Source organism: Phoca vitulina, unplaced genomic scaffold, assembly GCF_004348235.1.
Source record: "Phoca vitulina isolate PV1807 unplaced genomic scaffold, GSC_HSeal_1.0 scaffold44, whole genome shotgun sequence".
NCBI classification, from domain to species: Eukaryota; Metazoa; Chordata; class Mammalia; order Carnivora; family Phocidae; genus Phoca; species Phoca vitulina.
Window position 1 is genome coordinate 11,058,642 of NW_022589747.1, and position 18,641 is coordinate 11,077,282.

The following is an 18,641-nucleotide window of genomic DNA, read 5'->3' on the forward strand; positions in this document are numbered from 1 at the left end:
TGCTTCAGCAGTTTTCTCCTGACTTTGGAAAAGTCATCACGCGGTGTTTTGTCAAGGGCCCGAGCAGGAAAGGGCTGTGGTGCGGCATCTTTCTGCACACATCCACTTGAGTTATGATGCTCCACAGCTGCGCTGCTCGTGTGTAAATAGTCACCCGCGTGGTGGTTAATTATGGTGGCTGCTAGCGACACGCGCCTGTTCTTGTCGTGCGGGTTTTCTTGGACGGCTCCTTGGGCCCGTGATGGAATACGCTGCGATCTTCCACATACAAATGACAGGCCAAGATGCAAGGGAAGCACCCAGCATTGGAGGATTTGGGAACTTTTTTCTGTGCGAGCAATGCGTGAGGGTTAATGTCATGCGATGGCACAGATGGGACGGGACAGAATCATTGTTTTTGTTTTTTTTTTTATTCTTCGTTTATACCATTAAGCTGTGCTCAGGCATGTCTCGAAGTGCAGGAGGGGTGTTGCAGTGCATTTTTCCTGGAAGGTAGCTCAGGAGCTGTGGTCCCCACTGATCACGGATGCACCAGGAAGAGTTGTTTGCACAGACTTCATCAGTCCAAGAGAACTTATTTTAGGCTGCATCAAGAGGGAAGCAAATAGAGTAAAATGCTTAAACTAAGACCAGATGTGTGTGCTCAAATCAGATCAATCCCATTAATTTTTGTTCTTTATCTACCCTAATTCCAGAATGCAGAATCCACAGATTTCCTTAGGACATAAATAAGCACATATTCTCAGTCAGAATGAACTTTTAAGCTCACAAGACATCAGATGCAACAGTGAGGAAGGACTACAAATGTCCCAATAATCGCATCTTTCGTTTTCCTCTCAAATTGTTTTTGCAGTGCTTGGTCATTTTCTCTTTCGTTCTGGAAGGAGAGAGGGTGAGGATAAGAGTGAATTAAAATCTTGTAAAAATACCTTCTCATTAAGGTGAAAAGGTGGCGGTGCCTTTTAAATGTCCATGACAGCCCTACAGGTTTTCTTGGGGAGGAGATTTTTATGCTGCTCGGGGGCACTCTTGATTTTATAGGATCAACAGGTCGGTCTTTGCCTGTGTGCACGTGATCAGCGCAACTTCATGATCAAAACTCAAACGATGAGAAGGGGTGTTACTTCCTGGATGTATGAGGCAGATACTGAAAGTGGAATAAATTCACACATTTTGAGCCCCATGTATATGAAAAATGTGGATCTGTGCCTTGTTGTAATTCATCGTTGAACCCACATAGAGAAAAGCAGATACGGTTGATACCCACTTATCTGGTGGAGAGAATTAAATCACACAGACCATAGCCAAGGGCCAGGAAGGGAAGATGTGAAAAGACCTTCCAACTCTGATGTGCTTGTCACAATGTCCCTCAAAACAGTCCTGGAAAATATGTGGGAGAAACCCTCAGGAGGTGGGCCAGACTTTATGAATGCTTGACTGAAACACAGTGCTCGTGGCCTTATTTCTCTGATTTCCAAGAGCAGATGACGTGAACTAAGTTTGAAGTCCACGGGAGGCAAGTGTGTTCACGTGAGCAGCAACCACTGAAGGAGCGCCCCCCGCGTCTGGTGGCCATCCCCCTCACCCTGGACTCAAATCTGACACACTGAGGCCTGGTTCAGAATTCAAAATCTGGAAATATTTCCTGAACGTGTGTCAGACTTTCAAACTAGTGAAAAAGATTACTCCACTCAATTGTAGGTTGTTTTAAGAAGGATGAATAATTTTCGTCGAAAATAGTTAAGTGAAATTGGACATTTTGGCTCCGCAGGATGACTGACTTGCGGGGCGCCCGGACTGAATTTGACAGCAATGCTGGATCAACTTTCAAACTTAGCATGCCAGCCATGAAGATTTGCATTACAAGAGATGCCAACATCCTTTACTATTAAGTCCTAAGCAGTGCACTTAAAATAGAATTGATTTTTTTGTGTGTGGAATTTATACAGTGTTTAGTGTGGCAAGTGATGAGGGGGTTGGAAATCCTTCACCAGTTCAGTTTCCAGCGTGGCTGTTCTTGGTGATGTCACAGTGACTAGCCGGGCCCCACGATATTCCTCTTCTCCCTCCTTTATCTTACAAGCAGCCCTGGATACCGTCAGAAAGCCTTTGTGTTACAACATTCCTCTCCCGGTCCTAGAGGTTTTCCAAGAGAGTTTCCACATCTGGGGGACCCATAGCTTCGGGCATTGCCTTGGTTCTGACAACACTATGTCAATAGTGTTTCAGTCTTATTTTATTTTTTTTTCCTCCTAACCTTACTAGTCGATTCTCAAAGGAAGGAAGCAAGGGCAAAGTTCTAACAAGGGAAGTAAGATTTCATAATTTTCTTTTAAAAAGGTTGTTATGTTGACATTCTAAAAGATGCTTGTTGAGGAAAATTTAGGAGAAAGAGAAATGTATAGGGAGGAAAAGGAAAAACACCTTAATTCATCACACACACACACACACACACACACACCCCACTCAGACACGGGGACGTGTGCACATCCTCAGTGCGGAGGTGGGTCACGCCTGGTCCGTGTTTGGCACAGCCCCTCACCCCCACCTGGAGCTTCTGTGTCCCTTCTTCCAGACGCAACTCAGAACCTGTTTGCGGGGCCTCATTTGGATCGTCTGTTCTACCGGCTACCTCAGGTCCAGCAAAACCTTCAGACTTTTAGAAAACGCTGGAAGCCCTCCTGAGGCACCTCTGGCGTGCACATCAATCCCTGGGACTCTTTTCGCATGCAATAGCATGCGTGTGTGGAAGGCAATATTTGAAGAGAGGCTTCGGTGTCTATGCTGTAATGCCGGGCTCACGGCCGTGGAGACACACCTTCACTCCGTCCCTTTGCTTCCTGAAACGTGGGGAGAAACTTGGGATCAGCCAAGCTTCTCATGATGAAATCTGGCAAAATTCTCTTCAGGTTTTACGGTGGATCACTATTTAGAAAAAAAAAAAAAAACGTTCATGTTCAGATTTGTCAGAGACGGTCCGCTTAAGTTACTCTAGTCAAAGGAGTTGAGGAACTCTCTGAAGTAGTGCACACATGGGAGCCCAGGGAACGCTAACCCCAGCCCGAGCCCGACAGCGGGGAGGCCGGTCTGGGTCCAAGGTCAATGTCAGGGCTGCCGGCCTTCCTTTGCTCCCAGCCTCCCCCTGTCAGTGTGAGAGGGTCCGCCCACCTCCTCCGGCCCGGTGAGCCCATTTCTCTGGCTAACCTGTAGATTTGCTGTCCTTGTCCTTGTGTCAGGACTGTGGAGGCCTGACCCAGGACAGGGAGGAGGGGAGTGTGCCTTTAAATGTTAAAATCATGTGGGCGTGTGCGTGTGCGTGTGTGTGTGTGTACCATGCATATGTATGACAGAGCAGACATACATGTATATAGACCCATGGATTCTAGCAGGGACTTTAGAAAAGACTCTTTCTTTTAAGAAGCATCATGGATACGAGAGAAACAAAACTAGTCTTTATATTACGTCTTGTCTAAATTTCCATTGACAGTACAATTATAGAAGGAAATGTGTGTCTTGAAATCTGTTCCTTTTGGTTTTGTCGCTCCCTTTACCCTTCCCTTCAGGATGGGACATGCCTTATTCCCCTTTCTTGTTTTTCCGTGTGGGTTGTCGCCGCGTTCCTCACCCCCATGTCCTTGGGGGTGCAGGTACGAGGTGCTTGGTCGTACTTCTGGGGTCCCCTGTGGCCTCCTAATGACCTTGGAAGAGTATTTCCACAGATTCTCGAAAGTGGACCCGGCCTACGTTGTGAAGGCAGAAGCGCGGTGTGGTGTCGGGGGCTGGGATTCTGTTTCAGAGCGTTCCTTTTATACATGCTGGATTTTCTTTCTGTTTCAGACCCTTCTCATCTCTTTCCTGCATTCCACCCTCCTGTACCAATCGATGCAAGACATCATGAGGGGCGTTACCATTATGACCCGTCTCCAATTCCTCCACTGCATGTGTAAGTAGTAAAACTTGACCCCTTAACGAAGCAGAACCGAGCACGAGCTCTTCCTGTCCCACGACGTTTTGTTAACGGTGCGCCTCCCGGGCTTTGAAGATGTGGTAGGAGTATAAGATTTACTTTTGAAATACGGCAAGCCTGTCTGTTCCTGGACTCACCGAAGCAGATCCCCATTGTTTCCTGAAGAATGCCTGTCGCACTAGGTGGCTGGCAAGTATTCACTATATATTTTGCTGACGTGTGTTCTGTGGGCTGTAAATACTAAATTAAACAGTCGAGGTCTAATGGAAACTTACCCCTCAGAGAATATGTATCTGGGAGAGATTGGGTTTGAAGAGTTTCATGCTAACGTTCCCGTTACCCGGAAGTCCTTCCTGTCCCAGCGAGCACAACGAATTGTCATGAAATTTTCATGGTGAATTTTCAGGGCCCCCATGGTGTGCCCGGCGACAGGGACTTGATTGATGGAAATGTCTCCCAAACAGAACGGCACCCATGATCAAGTGCGTGATTTACACAAAGATAAAGGGAAAGAATGATGGTGATCACGTACATTAGAAAAGAAAGCAGAGCATTTTGTGGAAACAAATATTATCTCACCCAGGTTGGGGGTAAAAAGAGTAGTGGACTTCCACACTAAGATGGTATTCTCTTGTCGTCATGTCCGGAGGACCGTCTGGAACTGTAATTACCGGAGCCAGCGTCTGGGAGGGGCTGCCCTTTCCTCACGGCCTTGATGTATACATTTAGTCAGATCTGGTAATCACCCTACATTCTGAGACAGTAAAGTTAGAAAAGCACAAATAATACTTTGAAGAATAATGCTGGTTATTTAGATGGTAGATTGTGTCTCCATGACCATTAGTTAAGCTGTGTAATTACGTATATGCCAAAGAAAAATGAAGTTGTTTTAAAACAAGTCCTCCTCTGTGAACAGAATTAATTGATATTAACAGCCGTAACTACATGCCCACGTACACATATAATATTTTACCAACAGTTTTTTGGATCCATCCCCCATTATTGAATTGTAATTTCAGAGCACATTTGCCTGGAGGTAAGTAATAAATCTGTGTTGCAGACTTCCATGAGCATTAAAGGAGAAGTGGGTATTTATAGAGAGGGAATACAGAAACTTGTGACTTATTCTTTGATTTTTCACTGGAACACAAGGAAGTGTTTGCAGGGTTCTGAAGCCTGCTAAAAATATACTCAAATAAAACCATGAGGCCAATTAAAAACCCGTATACAAAAAGGGAAGGACATTCCAAATTCAGGCCGAAACCTGCCGTGTAATTCACCCCTGTGGTCTGGAGGCTTTGCGGGGCGGACGGGCCCACAAAGGTCCTCGACGAGGCTCTGCCCCGTGGTACAGAGCCAGCAAGGGCCAGACCAGCTTTGGAGACGCACATGGCTGATTCCTCCCAGACTCCCGTCTCTGTGGCGTGGTAATTTAAATCAGATTTTCTGTGGAATTTCAGAATTCTTTGTGCTTCCCAAAATACTGTTACAGAGAAACTTCCCCAAAAAATGAGTTTATATGATGGAGTGAACTAGTTCCTATGGGTTCATTACAGTTTGCCTTGTTATTAAATGCAAATATGAATTTAACCATTAAAAATCCCAAGTCTTGGTTCTTTGGCAGAATACAACAATAGCAAGCCCTCATGTAGCCCACACGTTGTGTTCAGGGCCCCGATCACTGTACTTCAGTATTAGCTCACCTGTGATAAGGACACCGCAAGATGAGGCAGGTCAAGTTTGGAAAGTCCTGGGGTTGGGGGTTGCATTTCAGGTATGACTGCTGAGCTGGGATTTTTATAGGTTTTAGGGACTTCCTGCTTTTCCAGCCAAGCCTTTGGGTACTTTCACACAATTGACTAAATGGTTCTCTAGCTGCCTAAATGGACCGTTATCAACATTCACAACGTCAGGCTAGTCAACCTTCCCGAGGCCCACCGGAGAGTCCTGGAGGCTTCGGAGCATCATTGCCGTGGGCAGAGTGTAGTGAGGAGGTGGGTCTGTGGCCCCCCGGGACTGCTAGCCCTAGCAGGGTTGTAGATGGGGAACCTGGGCTTATGCACTTGGCTCTGGGAGGATAGGGCCCATCTCTCCCGTGCGCCTTTGTAACAGGACATTCTTAGGGCCCTCAGTGGCCCTCCCCTGCTGCATGGCCAACTTCTGCTCCAACTCCTCATCCTCAAGGCCTAATTTAAATGTCATTTCTGCTGGTGTTCCCGAGGCTGTTCCTCAGAGCGCCCCACGTGAGCCTTCACTGTGGTGCATACCCCCTTTCCTGGTGGTTTCCTGCTCGTTGCCCGGCAGTGCCCAGCACCCGGCCAGGCCCCTTGGAAAAGGTTGTCCATCCGGGAGACTGGATGAGCAGGACAGCTCCAATCCCCCCACGCTTGCTTTATTTACACTCACCTGTTCTGGGAACTCTGGTAACCTACCCTTGCGTGGAGCGGTTTCATCCCCTGGAAATGCGGTTTTCTGCCTTACCGGACTCCCCAAATTGCAGGAGGAGTTCAATGAAGTCCTATACGTGTGAGTAGTCTTCAGAGCCCAGGGCTCTAAACAAGTGCTGGGAGTTAGCATTCGAGGCAGTGGGGGCCCGAGAAACACTGGCCTCGCTCAATCACGAACCCCTTCCTTGCTTTTGCCCCTTCTCAGGTGCTAGGAGTAGACGCCTGTGATCATTTTGGGAGCGGAGGGTCATCTGGGCCAGGATGGCTTCATTGCTGAAATGTAGACATCTTTGCTGAGCCGTAAAGCAGTATCCTGGAAAAGTAAAGTGGTTTTATCTGGAACGCAGGTTCCAAAATGCTCTCTCTGTAACTGTCTTCTAGAAAATGAGATCAAGTGAGCTTACAGAGTTTTTAGGATAAACATTTTTAATTATACCAAGACAAAATTGGGGGATATTCTCATTATTTTGTACCCATAATTGTCCTTCTGGTGCCAGGTTTAAAAACGAAATTATAAGTCTCTTGAAAACGGGATTTGTGTTGATGACGGAAGTACTGGCAGATCTCTGTTTAGAAGGATGGCAGGAACTGTGATAATTAAGCTATCATATCCTATCATTAAAGATTCTATTGAAAGAGGTTTATAAATTGCTCCTCTTTTTAGATAAACCACCCTATATTAAGGCATCAACGATATGGTGCAGAATTAAATTAAAATCTCATAAAATGAAATATGTTCCGTATTAGCCGTTTGACACTTAATTTGCCTCTGAATGAGTAGAGGAAATCACAAATTAACCTGCCTTTGTTTTTCCAACCATGGCTTATTAGGTGTTAGAACAACTACAATTACAGCCTAATAATAACCACCAGGGCTTATAAATATGTACAGAAGTGTGTCCGTTTGTGTTAAAGGACCCAGCCTGTTAAATGCAGCGCCTTTAAAAGCTTACCCTGCCTCTGTCTCTCGGGGCATTACCCACAGTGCCTGGTCAGGCAGTGTAGACAGAGCATAGAAACTCACATTGTTTGAAGTGTCCTGGAAATAATAGTAGAATTTCTTAGTATTTCCTTTCTTAACTCAAAATCATGACTTTACATTCATGGGCTTACAGGTCGGACGGTGGGATGTAGGCATCTTCTTTTCCTGAGTTGTCACGGCAAGGTTGTCCTAGAAAGTGTAAGATTCCTGCATTATGTTCATTTAATGCAAGTAGCTTGGAATTGAAGAAACACTGGAGGTGGGGAATTTCCCCTTTTCTTCTGAAAGTTACTCTCTACTGACTTCACCAGGACCTGTGGATAAACTGGAATGTCTCTCACTCTCTCAAATCGTTCGCTCTGACCACAGAGTCCGTGTGGAAGCCATACAGAAAAGTGCAATGTTTTGGAAAAATATCAGTGAGTGCACTTAATTAGATTATTGAGTTTTTTTTTTTTTTTTTTTTTGGAGCATTCATGACAGAACCTGAATGTGTATCCAGAGCAGATTTTTCCTTCCTGGTCTTCTCCGTATCCCATGCCTTGCATTGCTCAGTTCTGCATAACTCCAGGAGGCATTATGGTATTCTGTGGGGGTGCACAGTGCTCTTGAGGCTAAAACGTACTGCTTGTTTTCAGATTTCACTTGGAAATTGAGACAATTGCCATATTACGCTCTCCTCCCTCATAGTACAGTTATATGTTCAAGTGACTACTTTCGCCTTAATGAAGAAAGTACTCTTTCTCTTGCATTTTGAGTGTGGGCTTAAAAAAAAAAAAAATTAGTGTCCGAATCCATTTAACGAAACTGCCTTTTAAAAACTAGACATAGAGTATTCGTAGATACCCAAATTATAAAGTTTTAAATTCTGCATTTATTCTGGATTTTCTCTTGGAAGAGATGTCTGTCTTGTACCTCCAGCTTTTTGGAGCCAGAGTTTTCTCATTTATGGACCCATATGAATTGAATTTCAGACAGTCCATTTGCTTCATACTGAACTCTGCGATTCATTTTCCAGAGCAGGATCCTTAGTTACTAATCCATTATAATCATTCAAGCCCCATAGACCTTCTTGCCAGCTGAGCCGAGAGCAGCCCGTGTCTGGAGCTGGGGATGTGAACTGGGGGCCAGGAGTCACAGAGGGTGTGACCCTTCACCATCCACTTCACTCATTCATCCCAGAAAACCAGCTTCACCTTTTCTCTCTTGGGGGAAGTGAGTGCTCGGGTTCTGTCTTATTCGGCAACTCTTTATTCTCTTACTTGAGTCAATGTGGCTCTTTCTGGGGCCGCCCGAGTCCCTGGAAGGATTCCACCTAAGTAAGGAGAGGTGCTCTTCCTACTGAAAGTGGTCCATGGCTTGGCCCTTGGAGAGAGGACTCCATGCACAGCAGATCACTCGTGTTAGCCGTGAAGTGGAGGGCACTGGAAATAAAGAAGGCTTTGCCCCATGATTATGATGGCCTTTTAGGGATGAGAGCAGGAAGAGGAGTAGCAAGTTTGGAGCGTGAATAAATACATTTCTTTCCAGAGAGAAAAGGTCGAAGAAAAAACATGTTATTATGGTAAAGGCTTAGACAAAGGAGGGCTAAGTAGCTGGCCAGTACTGCTCTTCCGTGTCCTTCCCTCATTTCTTCCCACCCTTCCTGAATTCACCGCCTTGCGTGCTGTACTAAGTACTGTACCTTTTGGGAGCTCATACAGTAGTCATTCAAAAGCAGGCTTCAGCCTAGCTGCCTACTTAAAACTTTGTGATGGGCCCATACACATAATAGTGGTTTCATTGTTTTCATTCCCTTCAGTAAAGTACAGAGGTTGAGCAAAACCTTGTATTTGTATCTGCGGGCATACCCAGTCTGGAATATTTGAAGAGAACAATTTAAAATTAACAAAGGAAAGTCCCTTTTTCCCTTCAGTGCTCTACCATAACCCTTATTAGGACTGGTAAAGCGTAGTGACGGATTCCATCAAACGACTAGAGCTAATATAGTCTAACAGTCCCACCGCCCTCCCCCCACCAAAAAAAAAAAAAAAAAAAGAAGAATAGAAAAGATGTATAATTGTATTTCTTGAGTACAAAGACCATCTGTGTGGGTTTTTCTTGCATTTGCTGGGCCAAATCCACACCATCCACACCATACACATAGTACCTCCTAAATCAGAATTATTTTCAGGAATGATAATGAGCTGCTTCTCTTAGGCCACTGCAGGATCACGACCAACACCTGTTCTTTGCTTTTGTTTGTTTACTGTTGTTAGAGCGTATCACCTTTATGCCAACAAGTCTAGCACGCTTAGAACTCAAAATCAAAAGCTTAATAAGTTAATACTTACTTATATTATAGTACCTCTCATGATGTCTGATGTCTTCCCTGATATTAAACCAGTTACTGGTTGTAAAAGGCCAAAGTTACCTTATATGACATTTATTACTGATTCCCAGGCCCTTCATGTGGAAATAAAGTTAATGAAACTAGCAATCTTCAATGGAAAACCTTTTTAAAAAGAAGAGCAAAATTTCAAAACTAAGGGAAAAAAAAAAAGACATGAATAGACAGTGCAACGTGAGAAAATACATAGTGACCATACCTTTTATGTGACATTTGTGAGTATTTAACTACGGGCGACGCACAGTTTTAGAGACGTTACATAATTATCTCACGTTAAACTTAGAGCGGTGCTATGAAGGAGTCGTCATGACCAGCCTCGTTCTAAAGATACAGAGCCCTTGACGCAGGGAGGTTACACAGCTTGGGAGTAAGTTGTGCCTCAGACATCCCCCCCCGCTGCCCCGTTACACTTGACTTTCATCCTCTGCTTGTGAAAATCAGCACTGCACACTTTATTGGTCTGCACCTATTGGATGAGCCCAAACAATTGTAACAATACCAGATAGGAAGTTCTCAGTGTCACCGGCTGTCCGTGTATTATGCAGATTTCTAAGGTAGGAAATATGGCAGTGTGAAGAGCCATAATTAAGCCTTCGGACCTAATAAGCCTGTCCAGAGCCAGCAAGCTTACATACACATCAGTGTTTGCTGCTGTCAAATTCGTGAAACCAAATGACTGGACAGAGTACATATCCAGCCAGAGGGAGCGGGTTGGTAAACATGATGTGTCAACTTGGTAGGCTGTTCGGCAATCCTTAATGGGCGCATTTGAGAAGAACGGATCAAAACATGGGAAAATAATGATCAGTGATTATAGCGGTGTACTCGACAGAACGTAAGCCATGTTGGACTAGGTCATAACGTGTGTCTGCCTGGAACCTTCGTCCTTCCGAGCCCCGTGGCTTGCTCCCTCACCTCGTATACTTCCCAGCACTGATGTCTCCTTATCAGAGAGGTCTTCTGTGAAGACTGTCTAATGGAGTTTGGCAACCTACTGCATATGAACCTAGTACAGCCCAAGGCCTGTTGTTGTGAATAAAGTTTTATTGGAACACAGTGACCACCCCTTGTTGACTCTTGTCTCTGGCGGCTTTAGCAATCCATGGCCTGGTTGAGTTGGGTACCTGAGATAAGACAGAATATGGCCCACAAAGCCTAAAAGATAAACTTGGCCAACCCCGACCTAAAATAACACCTTCTTTCCAGCCCCACTCTTTGTCCCCTTTTTCTGCTTTATTTTTCTTTCTTTTTTAATAAGCAAATGCCATGCACCGTATTTTCCACTCTTAGACTTTCCTACTGCTAATCCCAACATTTTTCATTGCATATCCTGTCCGGTTCAAAAAAGAAAATAACTCTTATTGTCTGGTTATCATTCCTCAGGCTTAACTGAAAAAATGTAAAGCCTGCCTAATTTTCAGGAACTACTTTAGGCCTACAGCCACGGTTCCCTGCGTAAGTATGAAAACGTGCGTGAGTTTCAGTTCCTCAACTTTCAAAATTTTCATGAGCCGGCAGCATAAATTCGGACCAACCGGTACACACTTTACTTTGCATTAAGAAATGAGCATGAAATAAAGCATATCAAAGGGCATCGCACTTATTTCTGTCTTGCAGGATTTCTAATGACTGAAATCCTGAATTCGGTCATCGGCTGCAGAGAAAGCAGGCCCTAATTATAGTGCATATTCACAGAGTCTGAGCGGCCGCTTCTTGGATAAAATTCCTGTGTTCTTTGTGCTGTGCTCAGCAGTCAGGTCCGGGAGCAGATATTGACTGGAGGTATTCACGATCACTGAACCGGAAGCTGCCGGCTCTATAGAGCCTGCTGTCAAACCTGTTGCAGGGGCCTGGGGGGTACTGGACTGTAACAGACTTTTTTTCTCTGAGTACAATGCTTCCACTCATGTTAAGCCTGGCTTCAAAGAAAACAGAAATTTACTGCCACGGTTTTATTTATTTTTCAACATATGTGTTTGAAAAAATTGAACTTTAACAGCACTTGTCCCAAAGGGAAGACACTTTGGGGTGAGTCTCGTGGGATGACGACCGGCCAAACGGAAGGGGCCTGCAGCTCTTCCTACGCGGTCCTCTCTCCTTCGCTTAGGTAACAGAACCCGCTTTTTCCGACTAAACAAAGACATGCCATTTCCTATAGCAGCACAGCACGCTGAGTTCATTTCAGACCTTTCCCCAGGGGAAGAAAGGCCCATGACACAGGCGGGCCTGTCGTTCATTTCTTTTTGTTACCGTCGCACCCCCCCATCCCTGCTCCCAGTGAAATTCATACATCAAAAAATAAAATGGGCACAGACTTGTTTCCAGAAACCTGCTCGCTCACTTTCTGAGTCCTAAGTAACAAATTAGCTAGATTTGTGCATCTTTGGTGATGCGAGGGAACGAAGCACGCTAAAAGGAATTAGCAGGGGCAAGGTCAGTTTAGAAACTCATCCTCTGAGTCCTAAAGTAGGGCTGTCTGGGCAGCACGTTCATTAGATCACTGTATTGAAAAGAACTCTGAAGAGCAAAATCTTGACCATTTTTAGTCTTCGTGTGATCTTTGTGAAAGACACGTCAGAATCGTGAAGGCATCATTGGATCGCACTTGGGTAAAAATTAACGAGTTGGTCCCGTGGCCTTATGGTGCCGTGCTTTCCTCCTGAGCTAACCCAGCTGAGTTGGTGATGGTGCATTTGTTTTTGTAAGTCTGGTGTTGAGAAAAACGTCAGGTGCAATGCTAGATCTCTCCCCTGCACCTCTGCCTCTCCCCTCCCTTCTGTCTCTGTCTCTCTCCACACACACAGAGGAAGAAAAGAATGTAGAGAAAAGGGTAAGAGATGGCAGAAACAGCCTTTAGGGCATTTGAGTGCATGGCCAGGAAAGAAAAAAAAATAGAGGTCTGTAATCTAAACCCATAGATTCTCTGAAATCCAATCACTTAATATTCTGGGTTATGTAGCCTCTCCCATGTTTATAAGTTATAGATATTTAAAACTTTCTTACGTAGCTTCGGAGAGGTTACAGATTCCTTAGAAAGTTCTTGGGTGGGACCACTTGAAGGGAATAGGGAGTTTAGCCTCCATCTGACAATCTAAACTAGTACCAAAATGCAGTAGAGTTACAACTGAAGAAATTCTTTTCTAGGTTCACCTCCGAGAACCCTGCAGCACTAGTCGCTAGTCTTACCTGTGAACTGCTCCTAAGGGGCCCCAACCTCCCCAGGCCCCAGGCCCCAGGCCCCGTCAACCCCACGTAGTCAGAGCTCTGCCTGAAGGAATTATGTTAACCCCGTGCACACGAAGTGATCCCTAGGGCCTGACAAGGCTAATGTATATCTCCTGCCACCTGGGAAATAGTTAGGCCCTAACCAGAGAACCACCAGTCCTTTTCTCACTACATTCAAGTAGTATCCAAATATTGCCAAGTTCATCAGAAATGAACAGCATCTCTATTATAGGGGGGCTGGCAGGGGGGAGGTGTTGGCAGTTAAATGACCTGCCTCATTTGCAAAACAAATCACCAAAGCATGTTGCTTGAATATGATTTCCATTTTTAAGACAGAGTCCAAAGAAAGCCTTCCGGGCTTACTAAAATGCTTCTTGCCTCTATTCAATGGAGTTGTTGGCTCCCGCATGGAATAAAATTCCCATATTCCTAGCCTACTTTGTTTTCAACATAAACCATGCACACCAGTGAAAGTTTTCAGATACAAATTCAAAATTGTCCATCAGTAACAAAGGCTATGAGAGCTCTAAAAGGGGCTCTGATTTTAAAAGTTTTCTCATATCATATTTGCCTGGGATAGAACAGATTAATCTTAGAATTACAGTTGGCCCTTGAACAATGTGGGGGTTAGGGGCACTGACCCCCCCACCCCCCGCCAACTGCAGTCGAAAATCTGTGTATAACTGTTGACTCCCTGAAGACCTAATCGCTGACTTGCCTGCGGTTGACCAGAAGCCTTAACAGTAACATAAACAGTTAACACGTATTTTTTATGTTGTGTGTGTTATATATTGTATTCTTACAATAAAATAAACTAGAGAAAAGAAAATGTTACTAAGAAAATCATAAGAGAAAATACGTTTATTGTACTGCTTTACCAAAAAAAATCTGGGTGTAAGTGAATGTGCACATCTCAAACCTGGATTGTTCAAGTCAACTCTATATTGGAATATATTATTTATGTTACCTAATATGTTTATTGGATTTATTTATTTAGAGTAAGTATTCTATGTATTTCATTATTTTACTCTACAAATCATGTATATTCTGTATTATATGCACACACAGAGCTCACTTCTGTCCATTTTCCGTGTGGTAGTTTCAGTTTGTCCTTGGGATTAGTCCACATGATCTTCCATCTTCCATCGTAATGGAAGTAGTCAAGAGGGGAAGAGAAGGTCAGTCTAAAGTATTTTAATCTTGTTTTAATGATCAAAATCTGGTCACCTCAGACTTTGGATTTCAGGATGCAGCGATACACAGGTATTGAGAGACGGACAATCTAAGTCAACGTTCCAGTGGAAATCGGGAATGGTGGGGGTGGGGGCTGGAAGCAGGGGTCCAACATCCTGGAAAAGGCAGCTCGAAGCCTCTGGAGGGCTTCTCTCCGAGTCAGAGAAAGTCCTGTGCTGTCTGTGCAAGAGGATTTTCTACGTGGAATCCTTGAGCATGTCGCAAGTCTGTTCTCATCCTCTAGAATGGGGCTCGCAGGCTGTGTGGGTCTGAGCTGGGCAGCTCATGAGCCGGCGAAGGCCTTCCTGTGATCTGGAGAACAGTCAGAAGGTGTGTTGCACCATATGGAATTTGGGCTAACCTCCCCGCCGTGCCCCGTCTTTTGACCCAGGCAGACATAGGACTTTTCAGTTATTTTGCTTATTGTTGTCTGCTGTTTCTCCATTTGTTGGGAGGAGGGAGGTATGTGGAAGCTGAATTGCAAGGCATGAGAAGTGGAGTCTACCCCTTACCCCCCCTCCAAGTGTATCGGAAAGAAACATCCTTCTTGGTCTGTTTGCTTTGCAAGGGCGTTCTTTGATGAGGCCTTTGTCCGAGGTCCCCACTGAAGGCTCAGTGTACTCAAGCTTTAGAAAAGGCTATTGGCCCTTCTTTGTTTTCTTTGTTGAACTGTTTATTTTGCTTTCTTCCCACGAGGTTTCCTGGCCTTGCTCTGACAACGCTTTTCTGCATGAATTACATTCCTCGGAGCCACAAGTCTCCAGATTCTTCCAGCCCATTTGATTCCGGCCTGTGTGATTAGTCCATCGGTTCAACCTGCCGTGGGTCTCTGCCAAGCAGGGTGCTCACTAAGTGCCCCTCACATGGAGACCTAAAGACACTGGTCGCCTCATTAGTGAGAGGGTGGTGCGGCCCTCCGGGGTATCAGCACTGCTGCTGTTGAACCATCACTAGGTTTAAAATCACTGCCTAAAATCCCGGTCATTTGGTCTCCTTTCAGTGTGAGGCTGTTGAAGGAGGTATTTCAGGCAAGTTCAGGGCACGGCGTTCGTGCCCCGTTCAGTGACAGAAATCGTCCTGTGCTGGGGAGCGCCGGAGAGCCCATTAGCATCATTTAAGTTAAATTTACATTTTGAAGGAATTTCATAATCATTTGCATAAAATGCATTTACATCTGTGCAGAAATAATGAACAACAATAATAAAAATTACTCAGCTATCTTAATCCTGGCCATTATATTTTCTCATGCAATAGAGGTCATTTTCTGAAATACGGTTTATGACTGAGACAGAGACGAACAATTAGCAGACTTACGAATTACGGTTTTTTAAACCTATGTTAATAAAGATTAAACATTTGTTTAATGAGTTATACCTTCATTACAGGTAATGGTAAAACACTGTGATACCACTGAACAAAATTCAGCTCTCTTAAAAATGAAATTCTAGGGGCACCTGGGTGGCTCAGTCGGTGAAGTGTCTGCCTTCATCTCGGGTCATGATCCCAGGGTCCTGGGATCGAGCCCTGTGTCGGTGTTGGGCTCCCTGCTCAGCGGGGAGTCTGCTTCTCCCTCTCCCTCCACCCCTTCCCCCCCGCTCATGCTCTCTCTCTCTTTCTTTCTCTCTTCAAATAAATAAATGTTAAAAAAAAAACGCACAAAATTTATCAGGGATCTGTTCACCCTTTGAGTGAACATGGGTTCTGTACGAATCCATTCTTTTGCGCACGAGCATCTTGACTCGAACAAGAGATTGGGTATGGTGTCCCTAAGAGGGAGCCTGCATTTTCTTGATCATGTGTCTGGAAGTAGTTTTGACTTGGAGCTTCCCAAATGAATACCTAAGAATTTGTTAGAAGTGGTTGAACATAAGCAATCTGTGATGAAAACTGTATGTAGTATAAATACCGCTTTATACACAGAAGCTCTTCCTTCATGGACTGGGGAAGGCCCCAGACAGTGGGGCCAGGGAGTGGTTCTGGTTCCTTGAGATCCACTTCTTTCTTTGATGGGCCTGGTTTGAACTGGGCTCTTGGTGTCTGATCTTTGGAATGGCCGTAAACTGTGGGCCACAGACTTTCTGTGAGGGGCCCTCACCAGCCTTCTCTTTGGCAAAGAAGTGCATTCATTCTGTGGGTTCAAGATTGTTCTTCAGACAGGGAGGATTGGTCGGGAAGGTGGGAGTTAAACTTCTTTTGGCTAGAAGAGGCACTTTCTCCTTGGAGTGGGCTCTGAAAACAGATCCCCCAATGAGCAGAAGCACAGCTGCCATAATACTTCATATGTGACACAATTAAACGTCTCTCACAAGTAGGGCTGGATTACAGTTTCGCTCAATAATCACCTCTGATCACACCCCAATATGATGTTGGTTGTGTTAGCCCATCATAATGCTGTTTTCTTGGGTTTCAAAGTGTAATTTCAGAGAATTCAAATAGAACTCCATTGGCATATGGCTTCTGATGATCCTCTTCTTAAAACCAGTTTATAAGTTATTTTCAAAAATATATGTAGACCTCAGTTAAGTTCCATTCTCCGCTCTGCCACAAATTAACTGGCTCCTTGAACTATCCCTGACCTCTCTGGGCCTCTTTGTTTTCATCTGTGAAATAAAATATTTGGAATAAATGATCTGTCAGATTCCTTCTTAATACCCCATAGTTATGGGCAAGTTTAGGTTGGTTCATTGTTTTCCCCTTGTGTGTGGGCACTTAGAATAGGAATAGACTATGAAAACATAATGGCCCTAATATGTATATGCCCTCATGTCATTTTTGTCTCCTGCCTCTGTTTCCTTATGGGAAGATCTGCTGAGAGAGTCTTGCCCACACCCAGGGCATGGCTCCCCCCCTATTTCTCCTACTGGCCAAGGGATGCTTTGCACCTCCCTATGCCATCAGCACAGAGAGCCATTTGAACAGAAATTCAGACAGGTTGCCTTTGGAATGAAGAGGTCTCTGGTTTTAGTAAGAGCCTCAGTAATGTCAAAATATAAATGTATTTAAGCATACATGCACATATTTGTGTTTGGTTTGGGGTAGTTTTCCTTTGTGTTTAAGATCATAGACTGGGTTTGAATCCAGGTTAGGAATTTAGGTGTTTGTCCTATGCAAGCCCAATTTCATTATCCAATCCCATTTTATATCAAGAACTCCATGACGGAGCAGATACATAGCACTTAGACCATGTCTGCCATGGCACAGGTGCTTGACAAATGGCAGAATTGCCCAAAACGTATCTGTTCTATTACCCTATCTGTCTACTCTAAGTTGTACATCCTTTCCCACTTCTGAAATTGGAATGTTATCTTACAATCTGTAGTGTTTCCCAAGTTGCTGTTGGTGAAGACGTGGTCGTGAGGAGGTTTCAGGGATCTCTGAATAAAATTATTTTGCCTTCTATTTTCCTTTTTGTGCAAGTGCTAGCATGAGGCATGATAAAATGTATGTGTAAATAAGTCTCAGAGACTTCTTTTTAAGTATAAGTGGAAAGTGGTAAGTATTGTCATTCTTAGTGGGACCTAAAATAATGTTGCTTCTTTAGAGCAATAGCATCTTAGCTTCGATGAAATAACGGTATATCTCGTACGTAGCACATATATATTGTATCTGGAGGTATGTAGTCAGCAGGGAAAAAACTGTTTCATCGTCAAGGTAGTTTTCTCCCCCAAGAGCACAGCCGATTTTTCCTAAGTGTTATAATAATGGACCTAGTTGCAGGACTATAAAGTTAAAATGTAGACAATGTTTGGGAAACGCTACAAAATGCAGGGGAGGACAGCTTCCGCCTAGCACAGTATAAAGGAGGGAAGCGTGTGTTGGGTGCTGGTTATGTTGGTGTATTTGTGCAGATGCATCGCAGAGGCTCTCCGAGGGTAAGACTTCATGATTAATGGTGTTTATTCTTGACAGAAGCCTCCTTTATTTATCTGCAATACAGTTTAGCGATTTTATCAGGCACCTGAATGAAAAATATTCAGTCATACCAATATTGCAGTGTAAATTGAGTAGAGTCACTTTTTATTATATCTTTCTGCCTTATCATCTGCACAGTAATTTTCTAGCAGAGGTTTGATATGGAAAGACTGGATTTAGCTGTATGTACTTGACACAAAGCCTCTTCAATTTCCCCTAAAAGTTCAGGCTGCTCTTAGAAATGTGTGTGTGTCTGTGTGTCTCTGTGTGTATAATATATAAACCCTCCCTCTTATCCAAGCAATTTCAGGATTTGAAAGAATAAAGATAAAATGCACAAACCTGGATGGGAAAAGTGTTGTTAATATAAAAATATCTAATAGCTGTGAACTCACTGGTAAAAAAGCTTCTTTAGTGGTTAAGCTGTGGCTCAGTTCTGAGCCCTTGGCGTGGCTACGCGGTCCGACTTTTTTCCAATCGATCACC

General features: G+C 44.2%; 1 protein-coding gene across 3 annotated transcripts in view; it reads left to right on the forward strand.

Moving 5' to 3' along the window:
- GLI3 (GLI family zinc finger 3) overlaps window positions 1-18,641 on the forward strand; it is a 269,157-nt gene that overhangs the window by 147,697 nt on the left and 102,819 nt on the right. For all 3 annotated transcript variants that reach the window (XM_032430575.1, XM_032430577.1, XM_032430578.1), the window contains one exon: window positions 3,838-3,943. In XM_032430575.1, coding sequence (XP_032286466.1) covers window positions 3,838-3,943 — 106 coding nt within the window. The remainder of the gene's footprint in view (window positions 1-3,837; window positions 3,944-18,641) is intronic.